The sequence below is a fragment of the Dipteris shenzhenensis genome, chromosome 3 (genome assembly GCF_047967505.1).
Source record: "Dipteris shenzhenensis isolate YYH24624 ecotype China chromosome 3, Dip_SZ_1.0, whole genome shotgun sequence".
Taxonomy (NCBI): domain Eukaryota; kingdom Viridiplantae; phylum Streptophyta; class Polypodiopsida; order Gleicheniales; family Dipteridaceae; genus Dipteris; species Dipteris shenzhenensis.
The window spans coordinates 43,528,837-43,547,267 of record NC_141598.1 but is presented as its reverse complement, the minus strand read 5'-3'; the positions used below and the strand labels follow the sequence as shown (position 1 = coordinate 43,547,267).

General features: G+C 39.9%; 2 protein-coding genes across 2 annotated transcripts; both read left to right on the top strand.

Annotated features, from left to right (window-relative positions):
• The first annotated feature begins 544 nt into the window (after nt 1-544).
• LOC147903840 (linoleate 9S-lipoxygenase-like) lies at nt 545-4,252 on the top strand. Its single transcript, XM_087401510.1, has 9 exons — nt 545-842; nt 979-1,219; nt 1,308-1,580; nt 1,852-1,937; nt 2,024-2,131; nt 2,216-2,520; nt 2,622-2,885; nt 3,164-3,955; nt 4,005-4,252. Exons 1-8 carry the CDS (start codon nt 768-770, stop codon nt 3,933-3,935), a joined length of 2,124 nt encoding a protein of 707 aa, XP_087257636.1. The 5' UTR covers nt 545-767; the 3' UTR covers nt 3,936-3,955; nt 4,005-4,252.
• Nucleotides 4,253-12,966: 8,714 nt separating this feature from the next.
• On the top strand, nt 12,967-13,539 carry LOC147903839 (uncharacterized). The gene has a single exon (XM_087372328.1). It carries the CDS (start codon nt 12,967-12,969, stop codon nt 13,537-13,539), a length of 573 nt encoding a protein of 190 aa, XP_087228454.1.
• The last annotated feature ends 4,892 nt before the right edge of the window (nt 13,540-18,431 follow it).

Here is an 18,431-nt window from a genome sequence, read left to right as displayed (position 1 = left end):
TTTGTTTGGTTGATTAAAGTGACATGTTTTACGTGCATGTTTTGCGTGCCGGTTTTGAATTCACGTTTCGTTTGGATCGGTAGATCATCGGCGGCGCGTATTACATTGACGGATTCCCAACAGATTTTTCCAACCAACCTCATGGAATCATCTGTCGTCCCGTTCATATCGTGTTGTTGTAGCTTTTCGCCCCCCCGACACTCTTCCGCCTTACGTAGTCTTGATCACCAATATTTGCCTGCATCCAATCCCTCCACGCTTCGTAAATCCTTGCTTCGACGCGGTGCTTCCCCCGTCATCGCCATGGATACCTTGACCGGAAGCTTGATCATGGGGAAGGAGAACCTGTTGCAGGCTGCCGTTCATGGCGTTAGCCAGCTGCTGTTGGGCAAAAAGGTCCTCCTCCAGCTCGTCAGTCGCGACATTGATCCAGGCGAGTGGCCTGATGTGGTGAAATGCAGCAGCTTGTAGGTCGTGAAATAGATGCATTCGTGCGTAAATTTGTTGTTGCACAAGCTCTGTTTGAACGAAACCATGTTTGAATTTTAACAGAAACGCCGGGAGATGGAAAACGCACTCCGAAGTCCGAGTTGCAGCTGAATCCTTCTGATCTGAAAGATGCTGCCTTAGGGGAAGACTCTTTCCTTCCGATCAAGTTCTCTGTTCCTGCGAATTTTGGTATACCAGCTGCTGTCCTCATCGAGAGCCACCATCCTACCGAGTTTTTCCTCAAGTCGATCACTCTAGAGCTGCCCGACGCCACCGAAATGCATTTCTCCTGTAACTCGTGGATCCATGAAGCATCGATCTATCCTGGCCCAAGAATCTTCTTCCCCAATCAGGTTTGCCACGCTGAAACAAACTCCGGAAACGTCCGCCTATCTTCTCGAGTTCTCAGGGTTTAAAATTTCTGAAATTGCGCAACAGTCCCCTCACTCGGGGTCTTGATCAAGTAAATTCGATTGAAACATTGTGCAGGTATATCTTCCAAAAGATACTCCTGCCGCAATGGTGAAACTGCGACAAGAAGAGCTCGTCTACTTGAGGGGAGACGGAACGGGTCAGAGGAAGACCGGCGAAAGGATATACGACTACGATTTTTACAACAATCTGGGAAATCCAGATAAAGACGTGTCGGAAGCGCGGCCTGTACTGGGCGGTTCGAAGGATCTGCCATACCCAAGGAGATGCAGGTCGGGGGGAAAACACACAAAATTCGGTGAGGGAAACCTGTGAATATGCAAACGAGGTTGTGATTTAGTCAACATACTCGCCGTGTACTAATTTCCGAGTAAAATGTTGCGTAGATCCGGCATCAGAAGAGCCTTCAAGCTCAACATATGTGCCCCGAGATGACCACTTCAGTGCTACGAAGCTGAGGCAGCTCGCCGCTGCTGCTATCAGAGCCTATGGTCACGAGGCTATCCCTGACCTTCAAGACCTGATACAGAAGGGCAGGCAGTTCATTCGATTCAATGACATATACAACCTTTACGATGAAAAAGCCCAGAAAATCCCTGCTAATGAGCCTCCAAAAGATGGAACCATTACCAGATACCCAATCCCAGCGATCATCCAAGGTAATCTATCCATCCTGGATTTTCCTGTCCCCTTAATTCTCATGCTAGCTCGTGATTTTTCACCGTTCCAAGATTTCTTGACCCTGCACTTGACTTCACCGTTCCAAGATTTCTTGACCCTGCATTTGACTTACCGTTCCAAGATTTCTTGACCCTGCACGCTGAACTTGATTGGAGAATTCGGCATCATGATCACGAGTCATGTTCTCTTTGAATCTTCAGTGCCAAAGGTTTATAGTGACTGATAAATTTCGGTTTTCCATGTCGGTAGTCAGTAAAGAAGCATGGATGTCCGACCAAGAATTTGCACGGCAGAGGCTTGCTGGGATGAATCCTCTGGTGATCGAGAGGCTCAAGGTGTCTATATCGACCTCTTCTTTCTGTAGGGATAATCTTTTTCTCACACAAATTACAGATCTCATAAATCATGTGGTCGGGGGTAGGTTTTTCCACCTGAGAGCAAGTTGGATCCCCAAATCTACGGAATTATGAAGTCGTGCATCACAGCGGAGCATATTGAAGGCAGGCTGGAAGGCCTGACGGTGAAAGAGGTAGGTCGTTGGTTGAATTGGATTTCTGAATCTCCATTTTCTAAGATGATGTTGTGAGTGTCTAAGGCGTTGTGTGATGTGCAGGCAATCCATCAGAAGAGGCTGTTCATCTTGGATTACCATGATTTTATGATGCCTTATCTGGACAAAATCAATGCACTCGACGGAAAAGCTTATGCATCGCGAACATTGTTTTTCCTCACCAAACCTGGGGTTCTTCTGCCTGTTGCCATAGAATTGACTCTTCCTCCTAACAAGGAATTAGGCCAGGAATGTGAGAGCAGGATTTTTACTCCCCCAGACTCAGGCTCTATAGATTGGATCTGGCAGTTGGCCAAAACCCATGTAGCCATTAACGATACTGCGTATCAACACCTGTGTAGCCATTGGTAGTTGCCTTAAATTCAGCCAATTCAAATGCCACTCTTGTTTGGGTTTCCTTCCTCTTCTCGAATTCCATCTGATGTCATGTTTGTTTTGAATGTTGCAGGTTAAGGACGCATGCCTCTATGGAGCCCTTCATCATTGCTACCCACAGACAACTCAGTGTTCTACATCCATTGTGTGTCTTGTTGTTTCCTCACTTCAAGGATACCATGAGTGCCAACAGCGCTGCCAGGGAGTCATTTCTCAACAGCAACGGTCCCATAGAGAGGGGTTTCACAACAGGGAAGCACTCCAACGAGGTGTCATCACTCGAGTATAAGCGCTGGCAGTTTGATGAGCAAGCTCTGCCCAAGGACCTTATCAAAAGGTGTCTCATAAAGGGCCACTTGTGTATTATACTGTAGTAAGCTGAATGAACTTCTTTTTATGAAAGTGTAGCTTTTTGGAAGGCTGCGTGTGTCTTGGATAGTGTTCAAAACGTTGCATTTTTACACTAACTGCTTGCAGAAGATGTTCAACATTAAAGTTAAAGCAAAACTTGCATGTCTACCAATCAGGCTGTGTGTATCACGCACCTCATTGGGTATTAAGAATTCAAGTAGCCACTGTTTTAAACTGATTGCAGTTGGTTGGTTGGTTTTGCAGGGGCATGGCAGAGAAGGATGAACAAGGGAGGCATGGGCTTAAGCTGGCTATAGAAGACTACCCGTATGCTGTGGATGGGTTGGAGCTTTGGGAAGCTATAGAGAAGTGGGTGGTGGAATATGTAGCCATATACTACAAGGAGGACAAGGAGGTGAAGGAGGACAAGGAGCTCCAGGCATGGTGGACAGAGGTAAGGGAGGTTGGGCACGGTGATCACAAGGGTGCCCCTTGGTGGGTTAAGATGGAGACCGTGGCCGAGTTGGTGGAGGTGGCCACAACACTCATCTGGGTGGCAACTGGTCTGCACGCGGTGGTCAACTTCGGTCAGTATGCACACACTGGATTCATGCCCAATAGCCCTGCTAAGGGGCGTCGCTTGATTCCACCAGAGGGCTCGCCCGAGTTCGCAGCCGCTCGTGCTACTGGTGAAGCTTTCCTCTTGGGTAGTGTCGCCTCTGTTGCTGAGGCTGCCACCATCATGACCACATTCGAGCGCACCTCCCAACACACTGGTGACGAGCAATACCTGGGCGGTGCCAACCTTGATCCCTATTGGTCGGCTAACCTCCATGTTTTAGAGGCATTTGAGCGTTTCCGTGTCAACATGGTAGCTGTTGAGGAGCACATCCTCGCCCGCAACCACCTTGCCACTGTTGACCCCATTTCCCTCCCCCATCGTGTTGGCCCAGCACTCTTCCCCTTCTCACTCCTCCTCCCATCCTCAGAACCAGGTCTTACTCAGCGTGGTGTCCCCAATAGCATCTCTGCCTAAATGTATGCAATCATAAGAAGGTTATGTATACCACATGATGCCCTAAGATATGTATGCAATCATAAGAAGGTTATGTATACCACATGATGTCCTAAGATGGAGGTGGCATATAGGTCAGTAAGCCAAACCTTATTCCCTCCCCTTATGCACATATACCCCCCAAACTACTCATGTGTGTTCTAATATGAGAAAGAAAAAATATTAAAATCATGCAAAAATGATTTTTCATTCAAAGTTAAACATGTAGAACATGGTTTTGAATACCCATTATAAAGGCCATGGATGTCCCACCTAGTTTTGTTTTCTCAATAAGCTCATGTGCTATAAAGAACTTGCTTTATCCTTTTCGTTCAACAGTACTAGATATTTTCACCCACTCCCAAGCCTATATATGGGTGGGTTCCAATCATAAACTTGTGTGTTTGCCTTTGACACAAGGCAAAAATTAATGCTATTTCTTTTTCTTTTAATCAATTCTCATTTACCTCTATTTTCACAGCCATGTTTATAATAAGCCTATCACTTAAAATGTGCAAAATTGCTAGATTTTAAATTGTTCTTCATATTGATTGTGGATTACTTCATCCCTATTTTGACACTTCTACAACAATACTCAACCCTCATCCACCATTCCCACATGCGTGGTAACCTTGTCCGCTCTTTTTTGTTCAAAAATGGATGTAAATCTACACTAAAAAACTGCGGGGGGCACCTCAGTGTAATATTGATACATCTATGTGTGCGACATCAAAGTTTGATCCATCTATGTGTGTGAAAATTCAAAAACTCATCATATGGCCTTTGGATATTTCATTTTTGAGGTATTGTTGCCCAAGCATAATAATTCTTTGGAAGTCAGCTCATATGAAGGACGTGTTTAAGGGATGGGTCCACTTCAAGGCAAGGTCACAGAAGTGATCAAATGATAGACCATCTCAAGCACACTATCATCAAAGTGTCCATGGCAACAATATTAAAGGCATAACAATGTGTATCCAAGACAAAAAGTTCCAAAGTTGCATATTGAAAAGGTTGCATATGTGTCAAAGAAAGTTAGAAAGGAGCATGCCTATGCAGAGCATGTATTGGTAGTGGAGGAACCTTTTTAAACCAATCAAAAAGCAAATTGGGTCGAAGAAAGGGACATGCATGGGTAGAAAATGGAGAAGTGAGGTGTGGAAAATCCTTAGCTTTTGGATGTTTTTTCATGGAGGTCATCCATGCCTAAGGCAAATGGTTGGAAAGTTACAAGGAAGAAAGGCAAATCATCTTTGGCCCCTATGGTTCAAGACTAGGAGTAATCTACTACCAGTGTCGATGAGGACGATCAAAGGCCCTATACCAATAGGTCACTGAGGTTGAAGATGAAGGTAGGAGTAAGGAGGAGGAGACTATGGGTTTGATGTAGGTGGTGCAGCACATGGTCATGGAGGAGCACTCAGCTACGAATGTGGACTCTAGAGGGAGAAGTATCCAAGGGCTTCAATACCAGGAAGGCCCTTCTACACAAGATGATAGTAGAAATAAGGAGGAGGCGGCAGCCATTTTGATGTAGGTGTTGCAACCCAAAAAATTGGTAATGGACGAGGAAATCCCCGATGTGAATCATAGGAAAAGAGCTCATGAAGAAGATTTTCAATCAAAGTAGTCTAGTCATGATTCAAATGGAGGGAAAGACCTACCAAAGTGCATTAAGGATGCACCTAGAAGCTTCAATGGGGTAAGGATAATGGGTTCCCTTTCCTTTGATATGCCTATAAGATCATTGTGGAATAAGGTAGGAGTTGGGGAGGGTGGGGGAGGAGGCTTTAGTACTCCAATTGTTTTGACTTGGATCTGTTATCATGGAATGTGAGGGGTTGCTATGATAAGGCTAAGCAAAGGGAGTGTATAAAAGTTATTAGGGAGGCTAAACTAGATAATATATTGTTGCAAGTATTCAAGTGCAGAGAAGATTTGCTTTGGCAAGTTTTATCATCACTAGGGTATTCCATTTTTTAAAATTGTCCAAGGGGGGGAAAAGGATGCTCATGAGTTCTAGCGAGCAGTGCTTTTGGAGTAAGGGAGTTAGTCAAAGATGGGGAGGGAAGATTTGTGGCACACTGAGTCACTGTTCATGGGTTTGATTTCAATGTTTTGTGTATGTGTGCCCAAAATGGGCTACTTGAGCGCAGTGAGTGCTGGAAGTCAGTGAAAGATGCCTTATTTGGTCCATATTGGATATTGGGAGGGGATTGGAACATGATGGTCAATGTGTTAGGGTAGATCAGATGAGAGGGTGGAATGTCCAGCTCAGAATCACTATGGTGGGAGGAGTTGTGTCGAGATGGCGATCTTATTAACTTCATAGAATTAAATGAGGGAGGCTTGTGCTGCTTTTACATGGAATAAGAAATAGAGTTCCGTGTGGGTTGTCTAAAGATTTTATGCCATAGGTGAAGGAGGGCCCCAAGGGTTGACACTTAGTTCTGCTCCTGGTTCCCTCGCCTCCCAAGGTGCCCAGTGCTCAGTGCGTGCATAGTGTTTCGATGGCAGATGCCCTCTCTTGCACTCCTCAGTGAGACCGGATCATGTCCCTACAGATGCTTGGTTGTAGAATCACATCATGTACTAACAGGGTCTGTGTTGTGTGGAAGAAAATCGTATGAAAATCGGTGGAAGAGAAACATGACGCAAGCATAGGAAGAAGTATGGGATTGAAATGCAATACTTGTATTATCAAGGCACTCAGTCAATACACACGGCCAGGGGCTGCACAGAATCATGCCTCGACTCAAGGCAAACCACTCAACCTTGCAACAGGACTCAAGAATCACGTGGACTTGTCTCTCATACAAGACTCGACAAGCCAAAAGCCATTCGTTCTCAATTACAAACAACTTATAGACTGGTTCCATCTACCCGGCAGTTCTAGCAAACCGGCCTACTAATTCCTAACACGGAACATCACTCAACTACAAACTACTACTAGATCGCTTTAGTGTCCCTGCACTGCTTGTCCTAACTCCACCGCTTGGCACTTGGCTACCTTGCTAAGCCAATCAGGGTGTTTGGTTTTCCACTGCCTAGTCAGGTTCTTGTGTCAACCATGAGTCATTAACACGTCACCTTGACTTAACTTCATCCATGTCCCGACGGATGAGAAGGTCTTCAAGAAGAAACATATTAAAGTAGAAGTGGTATAAATATAAGCTCATGCACCTTGGCATCATGGATCCGAAGATGGTCCAGGTAGTGGAGAATGGAAGGAGGAATGGTGGATCCACCCCGATGAAGTACTTGTCAGTATCAATGCCTTGCACTTGTGGTTGCCAACCCCAGTACTAGGTTTCCTTGATCCACTCCATGCCTATCTCACTAATCAAGATGCTATAGGTCCTTCTTTGCTTCGACCATCTGCCCTAGTGGACTATGCCCCTCTGGCACCCAATATGGATGAGGCAACTTTGAAGATGCTTTGGGTTCTGTAGATCGTATGATTTTGAAGGTGCACCTACAGCTCGATGAACTTGGTAAGGAGTATGTGCCCGTTACACAATCCAGACAAATTACGGGGGCACCCAGTAGCATGAGACATGGTACATGGTATGTATGCCAACGAGTCTTACTAGCCTGCTACACCTGGTTGCTAGCGAAATACCTTTGTTGCATAATCTAAACAAACTATGGGGGCACCTAGTAGCAAGAGACATGGTGTGTATGGTGTTGGTAACTTTAGTACCCATCTGTTGCACACTTCTATATATTGATTTGCAGATAGGGAGGAGTCTTCAACAAACAAAATTTCATTGACTCCTTGGTGCTCTAAAGAACCTGGTGGAGGAAAGGCAACCTAGATGGCATGGATCCTTTGGCCCATTTGAGGCCTCCCCCAACTAAAGAGGCTAGGTAGATAAGGACTCCATGTCTAGAGCCAAGGAACCACGGTCAAACCCGTAAAACAAGAGGGAGATATATGAGGAACCTCTGTAATAACAACAATTGACTTAGTAAAAATCACAATAGTGGCAAGGTGAGTTCCATTTATTGCACCATGTGCGCTCGTCTCCGAATAGATACTCATGTCTACACTGAAGTTGAGAAAAGAAGGGAAGGCCTCAATAGTAGTAGAAATAAATGTAAAGGTGGTAGCAAAGGTAATTGGCTTGGAGAAGACTACTTCAGAAGTAGAAACTGGCTCAAATGTAGGGATGGACTCAATAGTAGAAATGGGTGCAGAAGCAAGAGAGTAGCGGCAACAAATGTTGACAGAGGATATGCTTCAACAGTGATGGTAGCAAAAACCAAATAAGAGATAATAGGGGTGGAGGCAGCAATAATCATGGATGACATGAAGTCTGCCTTACCAATAGGAATAACCTAGACTGGGGTTATCGAGGTGTGAGCAATAATACTGGTTGTTGGTGCAGGCCAGGGTACCTATCCTGAGGCAAGCCTATAGAGGATCATGCAGAGAGATGGCTCCAACTTGTTGTGGGCTTGGCCCTTGGCCATCTTCTTCAAGTATTGGTTGAAGGCCTTGGTGAAGACGGTGAGCTAGTCCATAGAAAGGCTCGTGCGGTAGACTACAATAGCAAGTTGTACAAAATTTCAAGGGACATTACCCGCACCCTTTTTCAACCCAATAATCTCCGATAGAAAACGAAAGAAGGGTTGGATCTAAGGATCTACAAACTTGTTTGCAACGTAGAATAAGTACCCGATTGAACCAAAAATTGCCACATCCTAAGCTGGTGCCATAGTTGGGACCAGCTAGTATTGTAGTTGGGCCAACTAGTAGAAGGAACATTTCCATGTAAAGCTCCTAATTCAAAGCAATTCATCATCCATCAAAGAAGATAAAGTGCTCATTGACGATGTATGTTGTCATAATCTTTTATGCAGCTTCAGCACTCCACACTTGTGCCCCTAGTGGAGAGACAAACCGTGAGATATGATTTCACCCCAACCACGAACAAAGAGGCTTCTGTGTAGGATCTATGGGATGTAATGGTTGGAAACGAGGGCATAATCATCACAAAGTAGACGGAGTGGAAGAAAAAGTAAGCATGAATAATGGCCAAAGTGGCAACAATGGGGTTTGGCTATGAGGATTCGTGTTGTGAGGACTCTGAGGAGGTGCCATAGGCCATGGCATTGGGAAAGCAAAAGAAGCAAGAAGCAAGATGATGAAGCAGAGAGCAGAAGACAAGACACTAGCAGAAGGAGTATGCCAACTGTGAGAGGCGTTGCATGGTCTTGCTGTGTTTTAGCTTGCATGTTACAACGAGTAGCTTAGATTCCCATACCATCATTAAGTGACAAATAATGGCATTCTTGAACTCCATGAACCCCATGTTGATTCCATGATTTGCTAGAGTAATGTGGCATTAATTATCCCACTATGCTGGTGTGTCCATTTAACATCGGTAGTTTGGGCCAAAGAGCAGATAGGCACACTCGTACTTGGTAAGGCTTGACTCGACCCCATTGATTTGTTCAGGAATCACTTGTCCGTAAAGATCCACTCGTTGTATTGTCCCAGTGTCATATCAATTAGTTTGTATGACCATCCCAACCAATTTTTAAATTAGGCTTCAAAGGACCAAGCTTGGCATTGTAGACAAGTACCAACATTCCTTTATTAAGATGCTTGGACACAATGTGCCAGTCATGCGAAGATTTTCATTAGCGCTGAATAACCTAGTGTAGCTAGGCTACTTGAAATCGTAATTCATCCAACTCTACCAGCTAATGTAATCATTTTAGCAGTTTTGGGCTCACCAAGATGATACTTGGTAGCAACTTGTATACTTGGTGCTAGTAACTCTAGAGGAACTACTACTTCCAACCCAAATGCCATTCAAGCAGTGTGATAGGCCCATAAGGTTGCATGAAGCTTGGTGTCCCAATTGTGTCGATGAGTACTTCCTATCTTGGTGATAATGAGCTTGATAATTTTACTAGAAGACTCGGCTTGCCATTGCAGTGTGGGCAATATATTGTAGCAACCCAGCATAGTACCAAGAATTCTTTGGTCACGGATTCAAATACTTCATTCATGAAGTGGGTTTTTGTTCATTAACAAATTCAATTGGGAATCCAAACCTGCATATGAAATTTTCAAATGGGAATTTGGCCATCCTACAGGCTGAGTTATCTCTTATTGCCTTGGCCTCAACCCACTTAGTTACATAGTCTATGGCTGCCAAAACGTATCTCTTCTGTGTATATTGGGTTTTCTTGAGTGGACAGTACTTCCTGGGCTATTAAGTCCAAAATTTTGACCAATAGGTCCTGAGTGAGCCTCAATGAGAACTATTTCATGTGGCAAAACCCATCAACATAATATGCCATAGCTCCTTGTCAATACAAATGACCACCAATTAAGGTATAACACTAGTATTTTGAAGATAATTGTCTATGCCTATCCTTGGTCATATGCTCAGGAGAGGTTTCTTGAGCAAGGTATTGCATTTACTCATCATATTCAGTATCTACAAGCTAACAACAAACAATTCTGCATGTAGTGACTCAATTGAAATACCTTGAGTTTCCTCCAAAGCAGGTAACCGAGACAAACAATCCACTCCTGCATGGCTTTTCCCTAGTTTGTGGGAAATTCTAAAGTTGAACTCTTGCAACAAAAGCATATATCAAACCAAGCAACCTTGAATCATTGTCTTGTTAACCAAGTGTAACAAAGCTTGATGATTGACATAGAAGATAATTTGATTGAAGATAGTGCCAAAATTTATACACACTAAAGCATGCCAAGTGCTTCCCATTCGATAGTATTGTAATTACACTCAGCCAAAGTCATAAGTCTACTTGCATGGTAAACCAACTAATCTAGTTTTCCTTCTAGTTGAGCCTACAATAATCCCAATGGCATAACCTGATGCATCTATATGAACGTGATATATTATATCCCACCTCAGATGTCGCAGAATAGGCATTTTAGTAGCCTGTTTCTTTAAATCATGGAAAGCAATGGCTAATTCCTTAGTTTACTGAAACTTGGCATCCTTCTTGGTTAACTCATATCAAGGGCCATCAATTTTTGCAAAATCTTTAATGAATCTTCTATAAAAGCTGATGAACCCCAAAAACAACCTAAGTTGAGTAAGATTCTCAGGTTTCGACATCTTTTCAATAGCTTGAATTTTACCTGGCTTAGCACGAATGCCATCTTTAGAAATCACATGTCCAAGCAATACGTTGATACATACACAAAAGACACTTTGAGTTGGGTTAAGTGATATAAATATTTGTCTATAGTTGGCAAAACCTTGCCTAGGTACATGAGGTTTTGATTAGTCTCTGAATATAAATCATCCAAGTAAATAGCTCTACTGCTGATGGAAATTTCAAAGATTTGCAAGATTCTAGAAATTCTGTATAGTTTTTGGAATGCTTGGGGACTACTTTTCTACCTACTCTACCTACTTACAAATAATAAGAAAGAACAACTTTTGAAGGGAAAATGGGGTGTTTTGCAAAAAATGATAGTTTTCTCCTTTCAAACCTCTTAGAAAATCACTCCTATGAGTATCCCACCTCCTTTGTTTAGGAGTAATACATGTAGGTGCTTGCCCAACTGGGGTTGTTTGTTGTCCTTGTTGCCCACGACCTGCACCACCATCCCCCTTGTTGTGGAAGAGTACCTGGTGCTATGGGACTGGGATAGGCCTCATCACCCATAACATAATCCCAGACGCCCTTGGCAACTGACAAATTGCGAATCAAAAAACTATCCTCTTAGGCAAGAAACTAAAAGACATCACTCAGATTTTGCTATGCCAATTGAGCAAAAAAAAAAAGGCAAATAAGATCAACAAAGTTCACCTACTATGAACACCCTATTCAAGTAACAAATATCACTACCAAAGCCTATACTAGGCTTGAGGATGCCCCTCAAATACCCCAAAAATATCTCGTGTTGGGATATGTGTTGCAATCTCAAAATTTCCCCTAAAAACCAGTGGGTTGAGCAAGGCATAAACCCAATTGAATGCTTATACTCCTTTTTTGTGAAATAAATGATCCAATGTCTTTATGGATGGCAAATAGAGATGCTCTATCTGAAGATTTCTTACATAAAATGGTAAAAATATGTGACCATGGTAATATCATTGAAAAGTCACTCAATAGTGCATTGATTGACATACAAAGGATTCTCAAAGCAAACAACAAAATCTTGAAAGATTATCCTGGATTACCCATACCCAATAATGAAAAATTAAATGATGAGGACAACCATCTCATCCATGAAGAACTCAACTATGACAAGGAAAAATTGAAAATGGAGTCAATAGAAAATATTGAATCTTTCAATCTTGAGCAAAAGAATGCATTCGCGGTCATTGTCAATGCATCAAAATCAAATGACGGTGGAGTTTACTTTTTAGATGGCCCAAGAGAAACTAGAAAAACATTCCTTTACAATTTCATACTTTTAAAACTTCGATCAGATGGATTGATTTGTTTAGCAGTTGCATCTTCAGGACTTACCTCTTTGCTCTTGCCAGGTGATTGAACATTACTTTTACAATTGAATGAAACTTGAACATGATATAAATCAAATCATGTTAAAAAATTTACAATTGATCTCTTTGTCATCTTTGATTTTATGGCATAAATGTGTATAATTCACAAATATACATTTACCTATTTGCTATTTCTAGGTGGTCGAACTGCATATTCCGATTTTAAATAGCAATCTAGCAAGATTGATATCTTATACATCTCTCACTTTATGGGATGAAGCACATATGACTCACAAATATGCATTTAAGGCATTAGATAGAACATTACAAGACATTCTAAAAAGCAACAAGCTTTTTGGAAATAAGGTAGTTCTTTTGGGAGGTGATTTTCGACAAATATTGCCAATGGTCCTAAAGGGTCAAGGGAGGATATTGTGAAAGCTTCATTGGTAAGATCATATATTTGGGACCATATTAAAATCTTACAATTGAAACACAATGTAAGAGTTCAAAAGGGATAAGATCATGGATCATATGATTTTTTTAATTCTTGGCTATTAAATATGGGTGAAGGATCAATTCAAACTGAGGAAAACCCAACAATCAAACTTCCAACTTCAATGATTCTCAACTCTACGAACATTTGTGACATTGTGGATTGGACATATGATTCATCATCAGATATTGAAAATACTTCAAGTTATTTCAAAGAAAGAGCTATCCTTGCAGCAACAAATGATGATGTTGATAGCATCGATGAAATTGCTATGTCTAAAATGATTGGTGACACAAAAAATCATATTAGTGAGGATTGTATTCTTGATAGCAAGTCAACCATACATGATACTTTATACTCAATAGAGTTCCTCAATTCTTTGAAATTTGGTGGAGGCTTTCCTCCTCATAACCTTACATTAAAGAAAGATGTTCCAGTAATGCTTTTAAGAAACATAAACCCAACTTTTGGTCTATGCAATGGGACAAGACTTCTTTATAAAATTTTTCATCGTTGGGTTATTGCTCTAAATAATATCAAAATTGTTGTCAATGGAGGTCAAATTGAACAATCGAAAGGAACATCGATAAGTTATACAACAACAAACATTGTATATAAAGAAGTCTTTATTCAAAATTGAAAAAAGGTAAAGTATTTCTATACATTTGTTACATGAATATATAAAGATACTATCTATTAAAAGAATAAATAATTTTAGTAATTAAACAAAATAGAGCTACAAATGTAATAGCTAACATAGGTCTACCTAATGTTTTTTAAAAAACATATTAGAGATTCACATTATATTTTAACTACTATAAAAATATTTCATATATAACTAAATACATTCTATATTTTATATATGTCAAACTTTAAATATTTGTTATGTGTAACACTTTCAATTTGCATATGCATTAAAAAATTCTAAATTTTATAAACATATATAAATATATCTATTTGGAATATAATTTCAATACTTAAAAAAGTAGTTATAATCAATATTGAAATTTTAGATAATATTTTTTTATAAAATGCATTATTAAAGTAGTTTTTTATTAATTTCTTATGTTTCTTTCTAAATTATAGGTTTTACATGATGTTGAAGACAATCAATAAGTCACATTTTCATAATGAAAGGAGACCTTTGTCAAAATTGCAACGATCATTGATATCGATTACAAAAAATATTACTGAACGATTTCTCTTAGCATATGGACTTAGAGAAATCAAGAAAGATATTACAATTTGTAACTCTATCAGTTTATACATAACATTAGATTTAAATTTAGAAGACAATATATGTTATCATGTACATAATTATGGAAAACGATATAATTTACATGTTATAGGACCTAAATCTTCACCAAACATTTGGGGAGAAAAGAAATACAACATTGGTGTAACACATGTTACAATTTTATATAAAAAATAAAAAATTCAAATTGATTATCAGCTTTAAATATGTCTCCTCATAGGGCTTCATTCATGGATTATTAAAAAAACATTTCAAATGAAAAGAAAAAATATATCGAAAGAAAGAGGACATCCATTGCCAAAATAAAAGAACAAGTTCACAATCTACGTATTGAAGCAGTTATGTATTCAACAACATGCTACAATCTTCATCGACAAGGAAAACAAATAAGGAAGAAAATGAGAAAGTTCAAGCAATAGCTCATTGACTTCAAGAACCTAACTTCATATTTTAACAGCCGAATCAATGACTGTGAAACTCAAATAGATGAGATTTTGTGTAAATCAAATTTAAAAAAATCACTACAAATATAGTTAGAAAATATATTATGCATAAAGGCATTTAATTTTTGAAATTAAAGAAAATAATATAATATAAACTATGTGCATTGAATACATTATAGTAAAGAAGACATAATCATAGACATTTATATCAATGTGGATATTGGTTAATGAACATGATGCTTATATTTAAAATAATTGATTTAAAATAAGTTTTTTTTCAAAGCATATATAACATAAATGTAAATAAAATGTAATAATCATCATAATACTACATTATTAATAACACATTAACATTTGGTTAAGAAAGAAATAGAGAAAAATAGAGAAAGAGAGAGAGAGAGAGAGAGAGACAGAGAGAGAGAGAGAGAGAGAGAGAGTTATATTCTTAATAGATAGAGATCATTTTTATCTTAAAAACTAGAAATGATGAAAAGATATTCAAAAACATCAAACAAGTCAACCTATTTACGTAAATCAAAATATTGTGGATCTGCAAGACAAGGTTGACAAGCTTGAGAATCAAGCTCATTTTATAAGCGATTTTAGTTCAAGAATTAAAATAAAATCATATAAATTGCATTAAAAGAATCATAATTATATGAAGCAAGTCAATGCTTAAGACAAAGTTGCTTCAATCTTTTCTCTCCTTGTGACTCTGCACAAGAAGAGCACCTCCCTTGATTGTCTCTCCTCATCATGTTTTTGTGCACAGACATTTCCCCTCTTGGTAGAAGTTTCTTGGACATTGTGTGGGTGGGAGTGTATGCTGTACTATGTGTTTGTGTTTGCTTGTGGGTGCAAATCTAATATAATACTCCACATTTGAATGCTCATGAGCTCCTGTCCAACCCTTGCATGTGGGTGTAGAGTTAGTAGTATACTCCACATTTAAATGCCCACTCCAATTCAACGCGCATTATGCTTACTTGTTTTGTTTTACATCCTCCCTGTCTTTTCTTACTTGCTTATGGTATGCTCTCTCCCCATGTAGCCTCCCCTTCCAAACCAAAACTCTCAATCGCATCTAGTTCTATCATTACATTGATGGTGATTGGCTCCTATGCTACCTTGGTTGATTATTACAACTCCGGTAAGATTGTGGGCAACTACTCATGTGTTAGAAACCCACATGTTCCTAGATATGCAAGAACTTGGGCCCTTTTCTACACCAAGGGTGACACTATTGAATCTTGATTCTAGGCTAGTGTTGTGTGTAGTAAGTCTTGTATGCCAAGAGTGAGATTTGCTCCTCATGGTTGATTGATTTGTTTAGTGAATCATGTTTCTTTTGTAAAACTTGTTAGCACATAGAATCTGCATGATTTCTTAGCCTTGGCATGTATGTACGCATACAAGAGAATGGATTTAATGGTCTCCTACATTGCTCGACTGAACACAAGAAGCGGCATGCCTCACAACAATGCCTACTATGAGTGGGACAATAAGTTCATCAATATTCCATTTCTACCAAAATTATACATCTAGAAACTCACCAAACATAGTAAACTTCTTTGATATGAACTTGAACCATGTAATTCAAGGATTCTTTGTTGGAAATGGCATCATAACTTGGGTCTTTGATATGCTCAATGGATCCAAAAAAGTAGAATTTCCCAACTGTATGACTTTTCCAAAGGCAATCAGACAAGATCCTACTTTATCAAGTTAGTCACAAACTACAAGGGCGGATCCTTTTTCTAGAAAATTGATGATCTCAATGACTTTGAGATGCTTGGCAAACACTTCTTGCAACCTAGTTCAAATCTCTCTAGAACGTTCAACCTAGCTATGTGTGTTGGATGCTGCAAGAGCCTTGTAAGCAAATGTTTTAGTATTCTAGCTTGAGTTGTTGAGGAGTATGATCAGCGTCGGAGTATGAGATAATTAATGTTGCATTCTATTGATCTAATCATGGGTTACATGGTTGGGCGGTTGCTGGCTAGTTGGTTTCTAGTAGTTCATTTTGGCTTGGTGTCCCAACTATGTTGCATTTCAAAAAATTTCTATGGTGTGCCTCATCTAGTTTGTTCATTACAAACAGTGGGTATGTTCTCTATGCATCGTTGCTCAATGTATTTCTCAGGCAGTGTGTGCATAGTGCAATGGGTGTGTTCTTTGTGCATCAAGTTTGTTCATCATAGGTAGTGGTTGTGTTCTCTTTGCATAGTGGCTAAATGTATTTCTCAAGTGTTGTATCTTTGCACGGTCATCTTTTGTATTTCTTAGGTATGGGTGTGTTCTTAGGCATATCTTTGCATGGTCATTTTTGGTGCGAGTCTCATCAATTTCTCTATGCTTGTTAGCTTTACGTTTATGAAGATACATAAACAAGTCAAGCCTCAGCAGAGTCATGCAGGGAATCATCTGAATCCATTACTTGTTTTTGTTTCTTGTTGGAAAACGACTTGTCTTTGTGAAAGGTTTTCTCATAGGAATAATCCGCCATTCGAGTTAAGGAAAAAATGGGATTTCATCTTGCAAACTATGCGAGCTTTGGGGTTTGGACCAAAAAATGCAACAGGTTATTTACTGGCTTTATAAAGATAGCAATGCGGCTTACATTCTTTCTGGGAATATCTCTGCTGAGTGGACTCTTCGTTGTTCGGTCCACTAGGGATGCCCTCTCAGTGCTTTACTGTATGCCATTGCTACTCATCCTATACTGCAATATATTGATCATCTTGTGGCTACAAGATCACTTCAGCAAATTGAGACTTTTTCTGCCATGTTTGGATCGCTAGAAGATTTCCATAAAGACGGACATGAAAGATGTAAGATCTGCCTTAGTGAACATGATCAATGGCAAGTAAAATTGAATATATGCCACAAGGATGGACTACACTATTTGAAGATGAACGTGCAAAGGCCAGGTTGCCAGTTTCCAATACTCAAGCTTTTTTCAAAGCTTAGCCAAAACCCAATCAGTTTGTTGTCGGTGGCGAGTGAGTTCCCACCCCAAAGGATAACCAAGATAACAAACAAACTAAGTGGGTGGAATGATATCCCTGGGCCATAATAGACTATGCCAGTCTTTGGAATGCAAAGGGAGCAGCTTAGACTTCTAAAAATTAACATGAAGACCAGTTGCAAAACCATAAACAGAGAGGGCTTGCATCAAGGCACCAAGATCATGGGGCATATTCTTCGGGGTAAAGAAAGAATCATTAGCATAAGCTTGCGCAACCATGTTGCGATTAGCATCCAATTCCAAGCCATGCATCACATTTGTTCTCCCAAGATGCATGGTGGATTGAACATTATGGATAATCATGTGCATATTCTTGCCCAGAGGGGAAAATGTTATTGCAAATTCTGCAAGGTGATCAACCTTAGGCTCTTATGATTTGGACTCTGGTCACTCATATCAGTATTATTTTGTATAATAATACAATGCTTCAAATTGTCATGCGGTATTTCAATCGAATGGGAAATTTCCTTGTCTAATACTGTCTTTACAGAAATTTCCAAAAATCTATATATCAAATGAAATAATATTGATGATATAAATACCCCACTATACTCCGTAAAACTTTGTAAATCATATCAATTGAAGGAGAGCTACTAACTTGCCACCATCCAACGATTAATTTTGTTAGAACAATGCATAATATGGTGGGAAGGAAGGTTTAGAGCATCTATGTCATGATTTTTATTTTTCATATACACAATGTGTTTATGTAATTGGCTTTGATTAAATTGAGCAAAGGTAGATGCAAATTGTAGTTTGGGATTAATCACTTTAAACCCTCCCTTTTCTTGCTTTAAAACTAAGCT

Excerpts from the sequence above, each read along its gene's own strand:
- LOC147903839 (XM_087372328.1), top strand. The coding sequence starts at position 12,967 with ATGGGTGAAGGATCAATTCAAACTGAGGAAAACCCAACAATCAAACTT.
- LOC147903840 (XM_087401510.1), top strand. The coding sequence starts at position 768 with ATGCATTTCTCCTGTAACTCGTGGATCCATGAAGCATCGATCTATCCT. Across the intron at positions 1,220-1,307 it reads GGGAAAACACACAAAATTCG|ATCCGGCATCAGAAGAGCCT; the intron begins GTGAGGGAAACC and ends AATGTTGCGTAG. Across the intron at positions 2,886-3,163 it reads CCCAAGGACCTTATCAAAAG|GGGCATGGCAGAGAAGGATG; the intron begins GTGTCTCATAAA and ends TTGGTTTTGCAG.